We start from the raw sequence: 21311 nt of genomic DNA on the forward strand, positions 1-21311 counted from the left end.
GGGATCTGTAAACACCGTAAACCCGGAAGAAGAAGAATTACGAATTACGAGAATTTCTGAAGCCTTATGCGCCTCGCCTCATCTATACGCTCTTGCCAGTATCTGTTGGCATTGTCGGTGACAACAAGCCACAGCACCAAGACCAGCAACACTAACGACTCCATGTCCTCCATGTTTATTGTTTACTCTCCGGGTCGTGAGACTACCGCTTAAAAGATCACTGATGTCACTGTTTGCGCCGCCTAACGACATCACGTGACATCCACCCACTTTCACTAACTCCACCCAATGTGTCCACCCACTTCCAGCCAGCACAGTTCAGCGCGGTTGTAGTCGAAATGCAACTCCAACAGCCCCGCTCAGCTCGACTCAGCCCAACTCAGCACGGCACGGCTCAGCCCAACTCAGCCGCGTTGGTAGTGGAAAAGCGGCAAAAGTTATTATGTTTAGGGGTCCAAGCACCAAAGTCAACTCGGGCCTAATGTGATAAATCAGTGGAAATTTCAGGAATAGAAAGTTCTACGGCTCCAAACAATATAAATTAAAAATTGCAATATTTTCATGAAATAAATCTCTACTCTGGGGATCTGTAGAAATTATTTTACAGTTTAAGGGATCCCTGGATACAAAACGCTTGAGAACCACTGGGCTATAACAGGTCAGGTCTATTACCATACTGCCTGTCTTACAGCCTTTACGCTAGTCTTCTTCAACTAAGTGAGTCATTAGTGCAAAAAATAAACACCAGTTATGTATCATATAATCACGTTTAACCTAGTATTAAATGTGAGTGTTTTATGGCATGATCATGACATTTTTTGAGATGCTTTTAATTGTAAACTCAGGGATTTCAGATAAACAATGAGTCCCTCAATAAAAGTCATCAGCTGGGATCTAAATGTCTGAGTAGATTCATGCTGTTCTGAAGACCAAAGGCTGCTCAGCACACTACTGCGTCTATTAAACTGCCAACTCCGTGTGTGTGTGTGTGTGTGTGTGTGTGTGAGAGGAGTACAATATCTGAGCATGTGAATATCATTTAATTTATTTCTCATTATGATATTATCCTATGATTTCTCATTATAGTATTACAATAAAACAAATACAAGATTCAACCTATTTCTTGAAAGGCTTAATTTTAAGCTTGAAATGGTCTTGTTCTATTGGCAACTGAACTTATTCCAAGCACTTTCAATACAAGTCAAAAGTTTGGACACACCTACGGTAATTCAGAAAATAAAAAATTCTTTATTTTTATTCATTAAAAGACACGTCATGTCTTAAAGTAATGATGGACTGTTGTTTCTCTTTCCTTAGTTGAGCGGCTCTTGACATAATATGGATTACTACAGTTGTGGAACAGGGCTATTTACTGTGTTTTCATTATTTACTGTTTGAGCTCAAACGCATTAAGGCGGCAAGGAATTGCACTAATTAACTTTTGACGAGGCACACCTGTTAATTGAAAAGCGTTCCAGGTGACTACCTCATTGAAGCTGGTTAAGATAATGCCAATAGTGTGCAAAGTGTCAAGGTAAACGGTGGCTACTCTGAAGAATCTAAAATACGAAACATTTTTGTTTACCACATAATTCCAGATGCTCCATATGCTATTTCATAGTTCCGATGTCTTCAGTATTGTTCTACAATGTAGGAAAAAGTCAAAATACAGAAAACCTATGAATGAATAAAAGGTGTCCAAACTTTTGACTGGTACTGTATTTCTAGAAGCAAGCAAAATCTACCAGTAGAACGCCACAATTTCAAGTATTCATAAAATTGTATTATGTATAAAAAAGTATTCATGATTCAATAAAGAAAAGAATAAAAGTGTGTTATAACCCTGCCTAGCATGATAACAAATTCAACTGTGAAAAGCAATCCTGGGAAAAGGAGTAGCCAGAACACTGCTGAGATCAATCATGTTCACAGCAAAGTGACATGAGACGGAGAAGAATCAACTTTGGCATTTTTTTCTCCAGCCACAATATCCCTGTAATAAACCTTGAGATGATGTTCAGTGGAAAAATTGACAAAAAAAAAAGAGTGGGAGGAGAGAGACAGAGAGAGAGAGAGGAATAGACAGATGGACAGAAGGGTAGCCAGTAAGTCGAAAGAGACAAAAGAAGAAGAAAGAATGTATAGAGAGAGGAATAACAGGAGCACAAGAAGAATAGTGAGAAGCACAGTCGCATTTAAAGTTATACTACTGCCGTTTTGCACTTGGCGCGTACAATAAAACGTACGACACATCAGTGTTAAAAGCACACCCACACTTCCCTTTCTCATGCTCTTCTTTCCCTGCTCTCCTTTTCTTTAGGACGCTGTCGTTCTCTGTGCCTCCTGTCTCACTCCCTGTCCTTTAGATACCTCAGGCGTGAAGCTGGAACAATTACATTTGCAACACAAGGGGCTCTTCGTCACCCAGCTTCCCAAATTAAAACACACACATTTGTACAATCAGTATTTTGTAACCCTCTACTACCGCCTTTAACATATTGCAAGACAAGTCTCGGGTCCTTGATTATGACTTACAGGTTACGATTACAGGTAATCCTAACAAATCAAGCAGGTGTTGCAGTTATCCTGACAAGTTAAGCAGTAAAAAAAAAAAAAAAAAAGGCTTACAAGAGCTACTAATGTCAAATTTCTTTATTATTTGACCATTTTAAGCAAATTAATGAGGTTTTTTTTAATTCATTTCACTTATCCTTGAGATTATTTCAAGAACACTGAACACATCCTAATGCTAAAAAACGATGCAACTTAAAGTCTTTGTCCTCCTCACCACTGCCAATATCCAACAAATAGATGTGGTTTGAAGCCAAACTAGCTGACACCTTTTAGAGCATTAAATTAACTTCTCCCACTGTCAATGTATTAAAAAGAGGTTGGTCTATTATTTGGGTGCAGCAGTCTGTTTCAGAGGCCTGCTATTTCAGCCATCAAATTGGAGAATTAATGATGTGGATAATCGTTTCTTATTCAGAAATCTAAATTCGTGGATGAATGATCAGGGCACCAGGGTTTAATCATTTAGCCGAATTGCTAGAACAGCACCGAGCCGCCGTGTTTGCTTTAGTCGCACACAGGATGTGCTCTGAAAAGATGAAGAAGAAAAGTATGAAGAACCCAGCACTGTTGTTTAGTTGCTTCAAGTGCCGGATTATTGCATTCAAATCAGCAGCGCTGGGAAGGTGCGCTTGATAGATCAGCTGCCCGACACGCAGAGGCAGGTGGAGGCTCAGTACTAGTGTTACAGCTTCATGCGGCTGTGTGTCATTAAGTGAGTGGGTGTATACATGGCTGAGCAATCAAAGGCAACAGAAGTGAAGGCAACCCTGCTTCGACATTATATCCTGCCTCGGTTTTTCCCCCTTTCATGTCCCTCACTGCCTTTGTCTCACTTTTTTTTTTTACCTTGCTCATCACATTAAGAAAAAAAATGGATTTGCTAGCTGTAACTGGGTCAAGCTCCAAAACAATCTGACATCTCTCAGCCTAAATATGTTAATATTTGTCTAAATCCTGTTTGGGTTCTCAAAGAAAGCCACAGCTTATAAAATATAATAACGATCATTTAGATTCAAACCCAAAAACAAAAACAGAGATCAACTATCCTATCAAAATTTCAACGGTCAGGCAGATACAGTAAAGCAATTAAAACAACCTTAAAAAAAAAAACCCTGCATGTTCTACACCATGAGGGGGCACAATTCTGCTCTCTAATCATTTAGAGCCGAGATCCTGTTCTTCTCCATCTGCATTTCAGAGGTGTTAGCTGACTGACTTCAAAGCAACAGCATGGCAATAAATTGAAGAGTACATTAAAAAAAAAAACAAGAAAGAAAAAAAAAAGTCTGGCCACCTGCATTGGTGCACCCTGCCTCTGACCATTTCACCCCTCTGTCCGTAATGCTGCCCTCAGCCCCCTTTCCCAAACCACTGGACACATGCTTTATTTGGACAATCTCAAATTCACCCTGATGAAATGTAGCAGGTCGATGTTGGGGGTCCCATGCTGATATGGTCCAGAGTACTACAAAAACCGACTAAGATGAAGCAGGAAACAGATGAGAAGGAGGATGTGTCACATAGGTGAATTACATCCTTGTATCTTTGTAACAAACACTAATATGACTAGTGAAACGTATGCTAGGTAAGGAATAAAACACCATGGGGCATGCTGTTATAGAAAGATCATCAGTGATGGGGTGGTGTGATGCCATTGCCATGCCCAAGATTATTTTCCAAAAACAGCTAGTGTTTTATTCCTCTTATTCCACAGCAATCTGCCAATGATTACAATTTTAATTTACTAATAGAGGACAGGCCATTCCGTTAACCATTTACAGTTAATAGTGTCCATAAGACAAGTTAAATCTCATCATCACTTATGTTAATATTACTATAAACAGCTGTTCCGTCACCAGCCGCTCTTTTTCTCTCTCTCGAAGTTAACAAGACAAAGAAGAAAACAAAAAAACCCCACAAAACTAAGAAACCACAATACCAAACCAGAAATTGCAACATGTGTCTATCCTGAAGACCCCTGTGGTGGAAAACTGACCAGCCATTACAAAATGTTGACACCCGAGACTCCTTCCATACATGTAATAAACATCTTTTAGAAAATTTCACCAACAAGTATACACTTTCTTTAAAAAAAAACAAGAGTCATCAGGAGATGACATATCCCCCCGGCCCCCACATGAAACCCCACTCCAAATTTTCCTAAGTTGAATTGGTTGCCATGGAAATATGGAAAAATAAAAATCAAAGAAATCCCAAAATGTCAAAAGGCACAACTCCTCTAGTCACTTAAGCCTAGGTCACAACCGGACGTACGATTTTTTGGCCGTGCGATTTTTGGCGTTTCCCAAATCGCTGCGGTTTTTTTGTTCATGGAGAAAGATGCATGTTGGCCGTAAGTTTGTCTTGCAACCTGAAAAAAACGTAAGCGCCCGTAGAGTTTGTTTGACATGACAAAGAACCTCTGCGGCCAGTCTACGGCTCGAAAATCAGCATGTCACACGCGCGCCCTCCGTGCGTTTCACGCGTTTTTTGCACGTAGACCGGCTGTAGGAGCACGTACGGCCGGTTGTGACCGAGGCTTTAACAGAACTGTGAGGTTTTCTCATCTCATCTCATCTCATCTCATTATCTCAAGCCGCTTTATCCTTCTACAGGGTCGCAGGCAAGCTGGAGCCTATCCCAGCTGACTACGGGCGAAAGGCGGGGTACACCCTGGACAAGTCGCCAGGTCATCACAGGGCTGACACATAGACACAGACAACCATTCACACTCACATTCACACCTACGGTCAATTTAGAGTCACCAGTTAACCTAACCTGCATGTCTTTGGACTGTGGGGGAAACCGGAGCACCCGGAGGAAACCCACACGGACACGGGGAGAACATGCAAACTCCACACAGAAAGGCCCTCGCCGGCCCCGGGGCTCGAACCCAGGACCTTCTTGCTGTGAGGCGACAGCGCTAACCACTACGCCACCGTGCCGCCCCAACTGTGAGGTTTTGTGAAAAAAAAATCCTAATAGTTTTTTGAGTTATGCTCTGGAAAATAAAATGTTTACAGACGGACAGAGCAATAGCTATATCCCTCAGCGTATAATGCCGGGGGGGTTGCCAAAAAAACCCCACCATGTTTAAATTCCATCTTAGATTATACACGTCTCTGTGAACAAGTTGTTACTATAGAAAGGATAATATGTTAAAACGCACGTTAATATAAATCTGCAATTTGCAGCTGGCACTACTGTCCAAGCCATGCGGTTATAGGAAATTTATCAACACCTTCTGACCTCAAGCATCAGGTTTAAGAATTCAAAAGTGCTTTGGTATAAAACGTTTAAGTTTGTGTAATGTTAATGAGCAAAATGTCCCAACTGTTACATTCTTCATGTATCAAATACAAAACCCAGCTTTCTATATCCGGTCATGATGGACTCATGCGTGTTGCTCAAACTGTTAATCACAAATAAAACTCTGACTGATTCATCTGACTGACTGAAGAGAAGAACATCATCAGAAACAAGAACACAGACTCACCACAGAGAGGGACTGATGGCCACTGACCACACTCTGTCATACATAGAGATGGTATGAAGACATTTGCCCAACTGGTCTGGATTTAATGTCCATACCTGAAAAAAAAAAAAACACCCAAGAACGAGACAACAATGCCTACGATGCAAGTTTGTTGACAAACATCTTTAACAAAACATGAAATAAAACATGTCCCGAGTTTTCTGGGATATACAGACTTACTTTCCTTCGTCCTAACACACCTAAACAAAGCAATCAAGAGCCGAATATATGATACAGATGTGTTGGGACCTGACCGAAAATAAAAACACAGACTGTCTGGGGATCCCTAAACACCAGTTTAGGAAACAAGGCATTAGACATTGATTACAGTCTTTTAGTTACCCATCATGTGCTTCAGTCAAGATGAAACTGGTCTGCTATATCTTAGGCTGGAATAAATGCTTTACAACACACTTTGTTTTGAAAGGCTTACAAATATATGGTGTCTTCTTCTTACCTTAGCAGTCTTGTCTCTCGAGCCACTAATGATCAATTCACCCCTGCAGTCAATACAGTTCACCTCCTGATTATGGCCATAATACTCCACAGAATAATCACGGTTTTTGTAATGGACAATGATCTTCCCGTCGCTGTCAAACACAACAAAATGTATTAAGTTCATGAAATAAAGGCTGAGTGTACATGTTTTTTCTTTTCATCTTTTTAGGTATAGAAATGCCATTCACTGGTAAAGAAAAGGCGTTTTGTGTGTGTGTTAGCGTGCACCCGAACACAGTCGAACAAGACTGCATTTATGAGAGAATTCTCTAAAAATGCACCAGCTGCAATGCAGATTTGGACACGGCACAAAAAGTTCAAAAAAAGCCTTTGAGATATCGCGTTCACAAGGTTTCAGGACGGACGCACGCATGCACGCAAAAAGGCTGAGCCAAAAGGCGAAGCTTTCAATTTACCAGTCGATCTACATTCCGACTCTCACCTATGGTCATGAGCTTTGGGTAATGACCGAAAGAACAAGATCGCGGATACAAGCGGCCGAAATGAGTTTCCTTCGCAGGGTGGCTGGGCGCTCCCTTAGAGATAGGGTGAGAAGCACAGTCACTCGGGAGGAGCTCGGAGTAGAGCCGCTGCTCCTCCACATCGAGAGGAATCAGCTGAGGTGGCTCAGGCATCTTTTTCGGATGCCTCCTGGACGCCTCCCTGGGGAGGTGTTCCAGGCATGTCCCCCCGGGAGGAGGCCCCGGGGAAGACCCAGGACACACTGGAGGGACTATGTCTTTCGGTTGGCCTGGGAACGCCTCGGTGTTCTTCCCGAGGAGCTGGCCGAGGTGTCTGGGGAAAGGGAAGTTTGGGCTTCCATGCTCAGACTGCTGCCTCCGTGACCCGGCCCCGGATAAAGCGGAAGAAGACGAGACGAGATGAGACAAAAAGTTCAAAGAGGAAGGCTGTCTGTGCAGGGCAAAAGGATCTGGACGACCACCAGCATCGGAAAAGACGGTCGAGCAGGTTCGTGAAATTGTTCATGGAGTCTACATACTTTTGAATTTCTCATTCAAATTTTGAGGAATACATCTTATATTGCTCAACATTAAGGCTGTTCAGTTTCATTTGCCTAGACTGTGTATTTTCTGGGATATTTACATCTCAAACAATATCAAATTTTTTAAAACACCTGGACTGTTCAACATGTGGCACACTTTTTTTTTTTTTTTGGCAAGCTAATCCAACTGGCCAGTAGTAGGTGAGGACCCTGCAGATCAGTGGCAGCTTGCACCTCTTTTCAGCCACATCATCAGTGCTTTTACACAATGGAAAATTAAAAGTTCAGCATTGTACATAAAGCTTCCAGAGAAACATTTTGCAAACATTTGCAAAGCATGCTTTAAGCCAAATTCTCACTTGGAGTTTCAATTAGGGTAATGGAGCCCTTAAACAATCACTGGCCACTTTAATAGGAACACCCATACACCTCATTTTATGCATTGCGCTGCTGTCACATGACTAGCTGATTGGATCAAAATATAAATGAGCAGGTGTTCCTAATATACTGGTCAGTGAGTATATACTGTACACTTAAAGGAACAGTCCACCGTACTTCCATAATGAAATATGCTCTTATCTGAATTGAGACGAGCTGCTCCGTACCTCTCCGAGCTTTGCGCGACCTCCCAGTCAGTCAGACGCAGTCAGACGCGCTGTCACTCCTTTTAGCAATGTAGCTAGGCTCAGCATGGCCAACGGTATTTTTTGGGGCTGTAGTTAGATGCGACCAAACTCTTCCACGTTTTTCCTGTTTACATAGGTTTATATGACCAGTGATATGAAACAAGTTCAGTTACACAAACTGAAACGTAGCGATTTTCTATGCTATGGAAAGTGCGCACTATAATGACAGGCGTACTAACACCTTCTGCACGCTTCAGCAGCGTATTGATATCTGAGCTCCGTATCAATGCGCTGCCAAAGCGCACAGAAGGTGTTAGTACGCCCGTCATTATAGTGCGGACTTTCCATAGCATAGAAAATCGCTACGTTTCAATTTGTGTAACTGAACTTGTTTCATATCACTGGTCATATAAACCTATGTAAACAGGAAAAACGCAGAAGAGTTTGGTCGCATCTAACTACACAGGGGTGATAGCGTTCCGGCGCGCCGCGCTGGATTTCTGGCGCGCCGTGGCTGGGAAAAAAAAAAAATCTAGTTCGCCCATTGTCCTGTGTCATTCTGAGATGCGCAGATAGACAGTAAAGGGAATTCTCCCTTTACTGTCTATCTGCGCATCTCAGAATGACACAGGACAATGGGCGAACTAGATTTTTTTTTTCCCCCCAGCCACGGCGCGCCGGAAATCCGGCGCGGCGCGCCGGAACGCTATCACCCCTGAACTACAGCCCCAAAAAATACCATTGGCCATGCTGAGCCTAGCTACATTGCTAACAGGAGTGACAGCGCGTCTGACTGACTGGGAGGTCGCGCAAAGCTCGGAGAGGTACGGAGCAGCTCGTCTCAATTCAGATAAGAGCGTATTTCATTATGGAAGTATGGTGGACTGTTCCTTTAAAAAAAACTAGATAGAACTCGACGCCAACGGCGTCGATGGGGATGCCTCCGCCCGGTAGACTACACGCCTTATTAAGTTGTGATTTGGGGATGGACATTTGACCTCACAGTAATCGTGACCTGGTGAAATTACTTATATCAGCCTTGGAGATATTGTGTTCACAAGGTTTTCGGACAGACACTTGACCTCACAGTGACCTTGACCTTAGACCTTTTGATCTCAAAATCTAATGAGTTTATCTTTGTCCCCAAATCCACAAATGGTGAAAGTTTGGTGAAATTCCTTTCATTTGCCTTGAAGATATTGTGTTCACAAGGTTTTCGAACAGACATTTGACCTCACAGTGACCTTGACCTTAGACCTTTTGATCTCAAAATCTAATCAGTTCATGTTTGTCCCAAAGGGCACAAATGGTGAAAGTTTGGTGAAATTCCTTTCATTTGCCTTTGAGATATCGCGTTCACAAGGTTTCGGGACGGACGGACGCGGACGGACATTTGACCTCACAGTGACCTTGACCTTAGACCTTTTGATCTCAAAATCTAATCAGTTTATCTTTGTCCCCAAATCCACAAATGGTGAAAGTTTGGTGAAATTCCTTTCATTAGCCTTTGAGATATCGTGTTCACAAGGTTTCGGGACGGACAGACGCACGCACGGACAGATGGACAACCTGAAAATATAATGCCTCCTGCACCTTACGGTGGTGGAGGCATAAAAAAAAACTTTTTCAAAGTCAAAATTTTTTTGTAGTGCTATATATTTTTTTTTAACAAATTATTTCAACTCTTGCAAGGCTGTAGATGTGACTCCATGGGTACAGATAAAGGATAAACCAGTACGTCAGTTAAATTGTAAGGGGAGTTTCCTGCCAAAGTTTGGGTCCATTTGTCCACTTAAGGCCAATTTATGCTGACAACCCAGTCCTCGCAGATAGCGTCGCAGACAGTGTCTGCGTAGCCCCCCCACCTTCGCAGACGCTCTGCGCGCACCTCCCAAAAATTGTGACCACCGCAGAAGCCTCGCAGACAGCGTCGCAGACAAGAGGGCTCTGATTGGTCCACTCTACATCCACTGTACACGCACTTCCGCTTCCCTACTTTCCCGGGTTGGTTTGTTTTCACGACCGCCATTTTTAAAAACACGAGTGAAGATGGAGCAGCACGAAGAGCGGTTGATCGAGGAAGTGAGGAAGTACGTACATCTATACGACTCCAGTTCTAGTCATTATAAGTAACCGGAGGATAAACACTCCACTAACCACACCCACCAACTACTCCTAGCGATTTCGCGACTTCGCGCCCCCTTGCGTTGTGGCGGTGAATAACGTCGCGCACGCCTATTACTCCCCGCTCAACGATAAATTACAACTGTCTGCGAAAAGCTATCTGCGAAAGCCTTGTCGCAAGAGCATGCAGAGGCCTTTAGAGGGAAGAGTCATTGCAAATCAATACAAAGTTATTCTGATTGATCACTTTTATCCTATAATGAAACATTTCTTTCTTGACAGGAGTAGTCTCTTCCAGGATGACAATGTCCCCATTCACAGGACACGAGGGCTCACTGAATGGTTCAAGTATAAAAATTATTTAAATCATATGCTACAGCCTTCACAGTCACCAGATCTCAACCAGTTTAACACCTGGGAGAATTTGGAGTCACATGTTCTACAGTGCTCTTCACCACTATCAGCAAAATACCAACTGCGAGATGATCTTTTGAAAGAATTAGTACAGACGCCACCGCTAAGTGGATTGAAGCTAATCTGGCAGATTATGGTAGATGAACATCTTACTAAAACAAACAGTTTTTCCTTGTTATGTTCCTGAAACGTATTATAGGTGCAAATTACTAAATATTCAAAAAGACTAGGTATCAAAGAGGCTGCTGATACTATATCCAATGAATGATCTAAAATAAATGCTTCATCAGGTCATTAAAAACCAACTATAAATTACCCTCCAGCGCTGATGAGATGCGCATCCGTCAGTGTGAATCGACACACGTCTTCACGGTGTCCTGAAAAAACGTCCACCTTATTATGCTGAAACCTCCCTCTCTCAGCCCCCTTGAGATCGTAGGCTCCAATGTCCGCTGCTTGAGAGAGATACAGCACATCACCATCCAGCTGTAGCCACGGTAACAAGCTGTGGGGGAAAAATTAAGGGATGGAAATTACTCCTACACATGTAGCTCAATCAGACTTCTAGGGTCTTAAAAGTGATAAAGTGGAAAATAAACATGACAATGATTTCTTGGGGCGGCACGGTGGTGTAGTGGTTAGCGCTGTCGCCTCACAGCAAGAAGGTCCTGGGTTCGAGCCCCGTGGCCGGCGAGAGCCTTTCTGTGCGGACTTTGCATGTTCTCCCCGTGTCCGCGTGGGTTTCCTCCGGGTGCTCCGGTTTCCCCCACAGTCCAAAGACATGCAGGTTAGGTTAACTGGTGACTCTAAATTGACTGTAGGTGTGAATGTGAGTGTGAATGGTTGTCTGTGTCTATGTGTCAGCCCTGTGATGACCTGGCGACTTGTCCAGGGTGTACCCCGCCTTTCGCCCGTAGTCAGCTGGGATAGGCTCCAGCTTGCCTGCGACCCTGTAGAAGGATAAAGCGGCTAGAGATAATGAGATGAGATGATTTCTTGTTCCAGCCGGTAATGTCAGTGACACACCCACAATAACAGTGAAAAAAATTATTTCATCATGGGATGGACAATAATAAAACATTCTCCAGTCATGCATGGAGAAAAAGAAACGACACAGTTAACCAAAACATACCTGTATGCTGGTCATGTTATTTCTTTGACATAATTGATTTGATTCATTGATTAAAACACAATCTCTGGCTTCAATACATATCCAATAGTGACTACCATAATAAACAAACAAGAGTGCTTGGACAGCACAATATCCCCTGCTACAATATATTGCAAACGAAATTGCAATATGTGTATTACTGTCCTATAACAAAGCCTTTTGCCAAGTTTCATGAAAGTCATCCAAAAACCGTGAGAGGAGTTGATTTCAGAAAGTGAGAACCCTTTCCGGGACGGACGGACTTCGCCATGACATAATCCCCCTGCGGGCCTTTCGGCCAGTGGGGGATAAAAAGCTTTTTTTTCCAATATTTTCTAATGAGTTTACTGACAAATCCAATACCTAAAAGAAATATATGACAGTGGTGCTTGAAAGTTTGTGACCCCTTTAGAATTTTCTATATTTCTGCATAAATATGACCTAAAACATCATCAGATTTTCACACAAGTCCTAAAAGTAGATAAAGAGAACCCAGTTAAACGAATGAGATAAAAACATTATACTTGGTCATTTATTCATTGAGGAAAACGATCCAATATTACATATCTGTGAGTGGCAAAAGTATGTGAACTTTTGCTTTCAGTATCTGGTGTGACCCCCTTGTGCAGCAATAACTGCAACTAAACATTTCCGGTAACTGTTGATCAGTCCTGCACACCGGCTTGGAGGAATTTTAGCCCATTCCTCCATACAGAACAGCTTCAGCTCTGGGATGTTGGTGGGTTTCCTCACATGAACTGCTCGCTTCAGGTCCTTCCACAACATTTCGATTGGATTAAGGTCAGGACTTTGACTTGGCCATTCCAAAACATTAACTTTATTCTTCTTTAACCATTCTTTGGTAGAACGACTTGTGTGCTTAGGGTCGTTGTCTTGCTGCATGACCCACCTTCTCTTGAGATTCAGTTCATGGACAGATGTCCTGACATTTTCCTTTAGAATTTGCTGGTATAATTCAGAATTCATCAATGATGGCAAGCCGTCCTGGCCCAGATGCAGCAAAACAGGCCTTCACCTTCAAATTAACTGCTAATCCTAAAGGTTCACATACTTTTGCCACTCACAGATATGTAATATTGGATCATTTTCCTTAATAAATAAATGACCAAGTATAATCTTTTTGTCTCATTTGTTTAACTGGGTTCTCTTTATCTACTTTTAAGACTTGTGTGAAAATCTGATAGGCCATCTTTATGCAGAAATATAGAAAATTCTAAAGGGTTCACAAACTTTCAAGCAAACCCATATGTGAGCAAAAGTATTGGAACAGACAGTCTCAGTGTAAATAACACTTAATACTTGGTTACATATCCCTTGCTTGTAAAAACTGCATCAAGCCAGCAATCAACTGACATCACCAAGCGTTTGCCTTCTTATTTTACTTTTCCAGGCTTGTACCATTGCTTCTTTCATTGTTGTTTCTTTCTTCTTTTTTTTAGCTTCATTCTCTTCTTCAGGAGGTGAAATGCATGCCTAATTGGGTTAAGATCTGGTGAATCACTTGATGCATATCCTGCATGATGGATTTCCTCCCAATTAGACTGGATGCATGTCTCTGTTAATTTGGCAGACAGAATGTTTCTGTAGACTTCTGAATTCATTCTGTTGCTACCATCATGAGTTACAGCATCAATAAAGATTAGGGATCCCATTCCAGAAGCAGCCGTGCAAGCCCAAGCCATGACACTACCTCCACCATGCTTGACCAATGAGCTTTGCATGTTTTGGATCATGAGAAAATCCTTTCTTTCTCCATACTTTGGCTTTTCATCACTTTGGGAGAGGTTAATCTTGTTTTCAGAAGTTTTGTGGCTCATCTCTGGCCTTCAGATTCTTATTGCTGATGATTGGTTTGCAATTTGTGGTCTCACTTCTACATTCCTACTCTTGAAATTTCCTTTGAGTGGTGGATTGTGATACCTTCACCTCTGCCCTGTGGAGGTTGTTGGTGATGTCCCTGACTGTTGTTTTTGGGTTTTGACCTGATTGTCATCCCATTGATTGAAAACACCTGACTCTAATTTCACCTTCAAATTAACTGCTAATCCTAGAGGTTCACATACTTTTGCCACTCACAGATATGTAATATTGGATCATTTTCCTCAATAAATAAATGACCAAGTATAATATTTTTGTCTCATTTGTTTAACTGGGTTCTCTTTATCTACTTTTAGGACTTGTGTGAAAATCTGATGATGTTTTAGGTCATATTTATGCAGAAATATAGAAAATTCTAAAGGGTTCACAAACTTTCAAGCACCACTGTAACAGACCTATTTAGGTAGGTATTAGTTCAAGCTTTAGAAGCTCTGCTCATGGGCCACGGAGCATCTGATATCCTTTGAACACTTTTCTGGCCACAAGCTTCAGAATTGTGATTATTTTTTGTGACTAATGGTTTGCCGTCACTATTACGAAGTTGATCTTAATTATTTTTAACATGTTAAAGTAAAATTTTTTAAAATGAGATTTTGTTTTCGGTGAAGGCTTCAAATAAGCCTGTTGGAATTTCTGCCTCTCCCTGCACTATATTGTTTACTTTTATCTTTTTTGTTTAATGTGTTTTTTTTAAATTGTGCTAAATAAAAAAAAAATCATGATTTTTTTTTTTTAATCCTGAAGGTTAAAATCTGACTGACTCTCCGCATTTCTGTGTGAAGCACATCCGTGAAAATGCACTTTCTTGCACCAGTGACCAGCAGGAAAATTACCTTATTACATATTTAAATTTGCATATTTAAAATTAATTGCATAGTTACAAGCTATTTTTTTAAACCAACAAAATCTCTTGCATGTTTGCTGACAGGGTACAGGAAAAGATGCACGACTGGCTATCTGACATGTCAGTCAAATTGCCTCTTCCCTGAAAGTAGGTGGTTCTTGGTTATGTTTATTGACAAAATATACCTGACTCTCTAGCACGTCATAAGAATCACAAGGGATTTCAAGGTGTTCTACGAAGTAAAATGAACTTACTTAATCTTCCACTTGAGAAGGATATTCTTCCGACAAACACCATGACTCCAATTTTGGGAAATCCTCACTCTGTCCTTTAGTGGAATGGCAGGATATCTAAAAGAACATGTTATTTTCAATTTAATAACACATGCTCACAGCAAGATGCATAATTTAATAGAAAAAAAATATATGAGTGATTCCACGCTTATGGGTACTGAAATGGGGACATGAACTTATTCACCTAAAACCATTTCTTTTTTTACCATCAGGTCACAAAACATGTAATCTTTAATGAATGATATGTTAAAAGATAACTTTAATTTTCTGAGATGTAATAAAAGCATTTATATGCCAAAGTCAAGCCTATGAGTTCCAAAATGATGTCTGTTACATTACTTCTGTTACGATTGTCCATCTCGCGTCTGTTACAAATTAATTACAATCTAGCTCTATACCATGTTAATCTTATTGAAAGAATGTGCATGTTTATTCTACTACACATGTTTATTAATTATATTTGCTAAAACATCACCTTCCTATGTTTCAAAAAGTAATTCTACATTGTTAAAATTGAGAATATATATGTCCACAACACTTCTGTTACATTCTGACTTTGGCATATAAATATGTTTTTATTACATCTCAGAAAATTAAAGTTATCTTTTAACATATCATTCATTAAAGATTACATGTTTTGTGACCTGATGGTAAAAAAAAAAAGAAATGGTTTTAGGCGAATTTTTAAAAATAAGTTCATGTCCCCATTTCAGTACCCATAAGCGTGGAATCATTCATATATTAAAAAAAAAGTCAGTTATAGCTGTCTTTAGATACTACGAAATACATTTGGTTATTTTTTCTCGGTGCGGTTTCCATCAAATCCTGCGCTCTGATTGGCTGGCGAGCGGGTCCGTATCCTACGATACCGACCCCAGTTACGGACCCCAGTTATGGACCTCTGGCAACTCGCTCGTTCACAACAACAATAAACATCGTAGCATTTTTTGCCAACATTTAGCTTTTTTTAATAAGATTTATTTATAAAATTATCAAAAATCTTATAAATTTTTGCCAGCATTTCTCAGGAGAATAGCATTAATTTTACAGCATGGATAGCGATAACGACAGTGTTCACAGCGAAAGCGAGTTTTACTACCCTGAGGAAGAAGAAATAAAATAAAACATTTCAGGAGAAAGCTAAAAATCTCTAACTTGCTAACACCGAGCAAAAACATGGCTGAATCCTGAATGACTCCTATTTGTATAAATAGGGGACTACATAGGCGGCAAAATGTAGTTTTTTTCCTGCCATGGAAGTGCACTTGTATACCGAGGACAAAGCAATTTGCATTACAGCCATGAATGAGGATTCAAAATGGCGGCTTGGCTCGGTTTTCCCTTTCAGGAGCTCTCCTTTTCTGTTAGAATTTGGTAAAGAAAAAAATTAATATATTATTTACCAGCTTAAGGTCGGTCTGTATGGTGAAATACCCTGACCTCGGCCCAGAGGGCCTCGCTCAGTACTTTCAAGACCTCGGTCACGGTATTTCACCATACGGACCTCCCAGCTGGGAAATAACACGTATGTAATTTATAAGAGTTACTCATTCTCTTTGAGCTCCCATCAATTACAGGATTTTTTATTTCAGTAAAGGCAATGCCTTTTTGTGCCGATATGCACAAAGCACATTGTAACTATAACATCATTCATGTGTTTGGATGCAGAAAAGGAGGAGAGTCTAGTCTGTGTAACTAGACTGTGGAACCATGACATCATGTACCATGGACAGTGAAAAATAGCCACGTCGTTATTTTTAGCTCGATTGCAACAATGGAATATTAGCAGTGAAGTCGTTTTGATTCACAGTGTCAGCTTATATTAGCTCACGAACAATTTTTTAAAACAACATGGAATGGATCACTTCTGTAAACATCAGAAAACAGCTCTTGTGCGATAATTAACTACAGGTACTGAACGGGGGCTGTGTCAGAGAGCAGAAGAAGAGAAAGGTAAAACACTGAGTGCGTTTACATGCACATAGAGAAAATCGAATTTCTGCCGTTACTCGACTGAAATCGAAGTTCTAAATGGCATGGAAACACCTTAGCTAGGCTGAAATTGAACCGAACTTGATTTCTCGTACTCGAGTTACACGACCTAGATTATGCGATTTTTGCCGAGCTACTTAGTGCATGTAAACCCTATCGAGCTACGTAGTCAAGCTACTTACTTCAGCACTGCCCCTTCCGGAAGTGACGAGTGACGAGACCACAAGCGGGAAACACAACCGTCTCGGTCGAAAAAAAAAACAAAAAACAGCCTCGGTCGGCATGACACTTCACCTTAGCCGCCCACTTTATTGGGAACACTTCTGTTCGTACATACAAACTAGGGATGTTAACCGATGACCGTTTGACCGGTGGTTGACCGAATCAACGTCAACCAGTTAATTTTTTTTGGTTGTCGGTTAAAAAAAAAAATCAATCGTTTTGAAGCTGCCGATTTTGGACCGGACAGCTGACAGCGGACAGTGACAGAAACACCCATTCAGTCATGTCCCGCCCCAGTTAAAGACAGCTGACAAATCAGAAACACCCATTCAGTCATGTCCCGCCCCAGTTAAAGACAGCTGACAAATCAGAAACACCCATTCAGTCATGTCCCGCCCCAGTTAAAGACAGCTGACAAATCAGAAACACCCATTCAGTCATGTCCCGCCCCAGTTAAAGACAGCTGACAAATCAGAAACACCCATTCAGTCATGTCCCGCCCCAGTTAAAGACAGCTGACAAATCAGAAACACCCATTCAGTCATGTCCCGCCCCAGTTAAAGACAGCTGACAAATCAGAAACACCCATTCAGTCATGTCCCGCCCCAGTTAAAGACAGCTGACAAATCAGAAACACCCATTCAGTCATGTCCCGCCCAGCTACCACTCGGTGAAAGAAAAGTGTAGACACCGGCTTTTTAGCTTACAAATTACTATTGTTTTTTTTTTGTTTTTAATTATTAGAAGGCACATGGAGTTTCGTCCTGCCTTGGCCAGTGCATTCTGAAAGTATGTTTCGGTCTGTAGCCAACAATGCATGTTATTGCAGATCATATCTCTCCACACAAACTAAAGGCGCAGATGCTGACTTTTTTTTTTTTTTAATCACGCAGACCCATTTGTTTTTTTTTTTTTTTGGGGGGGGGGGGGGGGGGGGGGGCGTTGGAGTGTCCGATTGTAATTTCAAGGTGGATTCTGTATTAAAATTACTAAATAGGCGGGTGCTGTTGCAGTCCATGAGGCGGGCAGTGGATCGGGGGGCTGCGCGCGTTTGCGCGGAAGCTGCGTAATCAGTAGATCAGAATGCGCACAAATTTTGCGCGGGCGCGTGGCTTTCTGATTTGCTGTTTTCTTCTCGTGCTTGTACTTCCTGTGTTTCGTGGACTGTGGCGGCATTTGCTTATATGCAGAATTTGCTTTGATGAAGTTGTGGTCGGACGCTCCAACGCCCCCCCCTTGGGAAAGGAAGGTCGGATCTGCGCGATTCAGCCGTGGAGAGGGCGGCATCCGCCAAAAGGCGCGCCGTTTGCATCCCTGTAATAATTCCAATTCTAGAATTTTAAACTCATAGGTTAACCGACTTTAACCAGCTAATGAGGCTCGGTGGTCAGTCAAGATTTTTTTTAGTTTTCGCCATCCCTAATACAAACTACAAACACTCTTCTTAGAGTTTAGAGTTTATTTTATTTTTAAAAGGGACAGTGTACAAATTAAACATTATCCTTGTGGTAAGCACAGATGTCTGTACCAGGTTATAGCAGTACAAGCTAATTTCCGCCTGTAGTCCCTTGGCAGGTGGATGTAATAAAAAGATAAATAAAATGTACAGGAAATGTCATCAAATTTGTCATTAGAGCAATTTGTAGTGATTTAGACCAGTAAAATTTCTTGTGAACACGGAACTGATAACTTTGTTTATACTCTTGAATAGCTCTTCTTCATGACGACAACCGGAAGTGTACCAACACGATGGGGCGTGTAGCGCCACCTGTGGCTCGGGTGCACAATGCACCTCACACAATAGCTCGATTTCCTTGTGTGCATGTAGGATTGGATTTCTCTGGCACCCCTGCTGGGACCCTTAGCTCGATTACCGACAGCAGCTCGATTTGGATGTGCATGTAAACGTACTGAATGAGTGTAGAAACAATCCTTTCTATAGTTTCTTTACAGCTAGTGAGGTAAACAGACCCAGGTGCATCTCTGCAGGGATCCCTTCCATGTTGTCAGACATTATGAGCCTGTCAGTGGCGAAAACAAGCAGTATACTTTGATACACACATTTGTCCTGTAGAATTACACTGTATGAGTTGTTTTACAATCAGGGTACGCAAGCTAAAAATCACATTTAACACTTATTATCTTCAATATCAAAAGGCTTGACTAAATAAACTTGGTTGTTTATTGTAGCCCTCTGATAGCTCTATTTACCATGCAAAAACAAATTTGGTGATAAAGTTATTTTTGGTGAATGTATGGCAATATGTGTCACATTTAGCAAAATTACTCGTGTCATTTAAGGGGTATTCACACGGCAACTTTTACTCCGGTGTAGCACCGGGGCTGCCCCGGTAGAGCGTTCACACGGTACAAAGTTATACTGGTGTAGCCCTAGTCTGGTTAACACCAGACCATATCACAAGTGAAATATAGTCTGGAATCCACCTATTGAATTTCTCGTAGGGGAGGTGTGGTTTACGATTGTCAACGGCCGTTTATTGGACGTTGTGAATGTCTATCATTTGGCGTATACGTAGCCCATGGCCAATCATGGCAGTTGTACCCGGTGATGTAGTTAGAGCGACGAAGAAGACGAAGAGGCGAAGAAGAGAAGGAAAGAGAAAGAGAAGGCAAAACAAAAATAGGAAAACAATGGTACCGAACGATTACTGCCGTTTGTGCAAGACAAAGCTTGATCGAAAGTTTGGTTCGTATCACTCGCCGCCATGTTAAATGTGATCCGTAAACAGTCCCAAATAAACTACAAGCTTCCGTTTGTCGAGTAGTACGCGTCACCGTCTTTCCACCCCTCCCCACTCTCTGATTGGCTCCCTAACTCAGGCGAGCCTTCAGACCATAGTTTCCATGCTGTCTTTTCAGATCGGAACAATTGTGCAAAGCAGCATGGGTTTTCCCAGGCTAATGTAGCCCCTGAAAGTTGCTTAAACCAGTGCAAATCTAACCCTGCTTGGGAGGTGGTTTAAGAAATTTACTCCGGAGTAAATGCTAGTTTGCGGGGCAGCACCGATATAAAATGGGACGTCTGAACGCTACAGGGGTAGACTCGCTACGCGTGAGGAGAGTTGATTACATACGGGCATTGCATAATTTGCATCCTGGTATTTTGCGCTTCCAAAATGGCGAATATCAACAACAATAGAACTGCATGTCTTCCAGTGTTGCCAGATTGGGCGGTTTTAAGTGCATTTTGGAGGATTTGAACATATTTTGGGCTGGAAAACGTCCGCAGTATCTGGCAACACTGGTGTCTTCATCCACATTGTTTTCCCGGCGCTTGGTGATGCCATGACAACCGGGAAAAGGAAGTACATTTTCACGCATGCGCATATTTAATTTCCGCATTTTTACTATCGTATAGCACGGTCGCAAAAACTGCCATGTGAACACAAGTGGGGCTGCACCGGTGCTAACACGCTTCTCTCTAGTAAGCAGGTTTGTGACGTGTGAACGCTCCACAAAATTTACACCGGTGTAAGATATATCGCAACAAAATACATCAGTGCAGCATCAATGTAAATATGTGCCGTGTGAACACCCCTTTAGAAAAAGTGCTTTTTTGACCACAGGTAGCTCCAAAAGGGATGCACTTCAATCATTCTTTATACCATAAAACACATATTTGGTTCCATATCATTGGAAACATAGTTAAGTTTTAATGTTGAATGCCAGTAAGTTTTCAGACTATTTTGATCAAATTAGTATGTAATTGTGTCCAAAAAAAATGTCCTCTCCGAGACAGCTAATTTTTCAATATAAAATAACATATCTAAAATGATTATTTTCATCCTAAAATGTGGTCAAGATATTGGGACATAAATATTAGAGACAACTAACACAAAGCCTACAGCCTTATATTTAAAAGCACTATGGAAGTAGTGGATTCTGAATTGTCCAAAAAAAAAAAAATTTCCTCTCCGAGAATCACTTCATTTGTTTCTCCCAGCCCTGCTTAAAGCGACATTTAATCTTGTTATAATACAAACTATTACACATGCCTATGTTCATATGTGTATTAATTTCCAAAAGTGCAGATTTGATAGGGTTTTTTTTTTTAATTTGAATTTTGGACTCCTGTGACACAAACTTTGTACCCTGATTGTAAAACAACCCGTATAG

At 41.4% G+C, this 21311-nt stretch overlaps 1 protein-coding gene across 1 annotated transcript in view; it reads right to left on the minus strand.

Annotated features, from left to right (window-relative positions):
- fbxw4 (F-box and WD repeat domain containing 4) overlaps positions 1-21311 on the minus strand; it is a 49853-nt gene that overhangs the window by 23338 nt on the left and 5204 nt on the right. The window contains exons 2-5 of the mRNA XM_060926020.1: positions 14922-15017; positions 11091-11279; positions 6567-6699; positions 6071-6165 (exon numbers count right to left, since the gene is read on the minus strand). Of these exons, the coding sequence (XP_060782003.1) occupies positions 6071-6165; positions 6567-6699; positions 11091-11279; positions 14922-15017 (513 nt within the window). The remainder of the gene's footprint in view (positions 1-6070; positions 6166-6566; positions 6700-11090; positions 11280-14921; positions 15018-21311) is intronic.

Source organism: Neoarius graeffei, chromosome 7 (assembly GCF_027579695.1).
Source record: "Neoarius graeffei isolate fNeoGra1 chromosome 7, fNeoGra1.pri, whole genome shotgun sequence".
NCBI classification, from domain to species: Eukaryota; Metazoa; Chordata; class Actinopteri; order Siluriformes; family Ariidae; genus Neoarius; species Neoarius graeffei.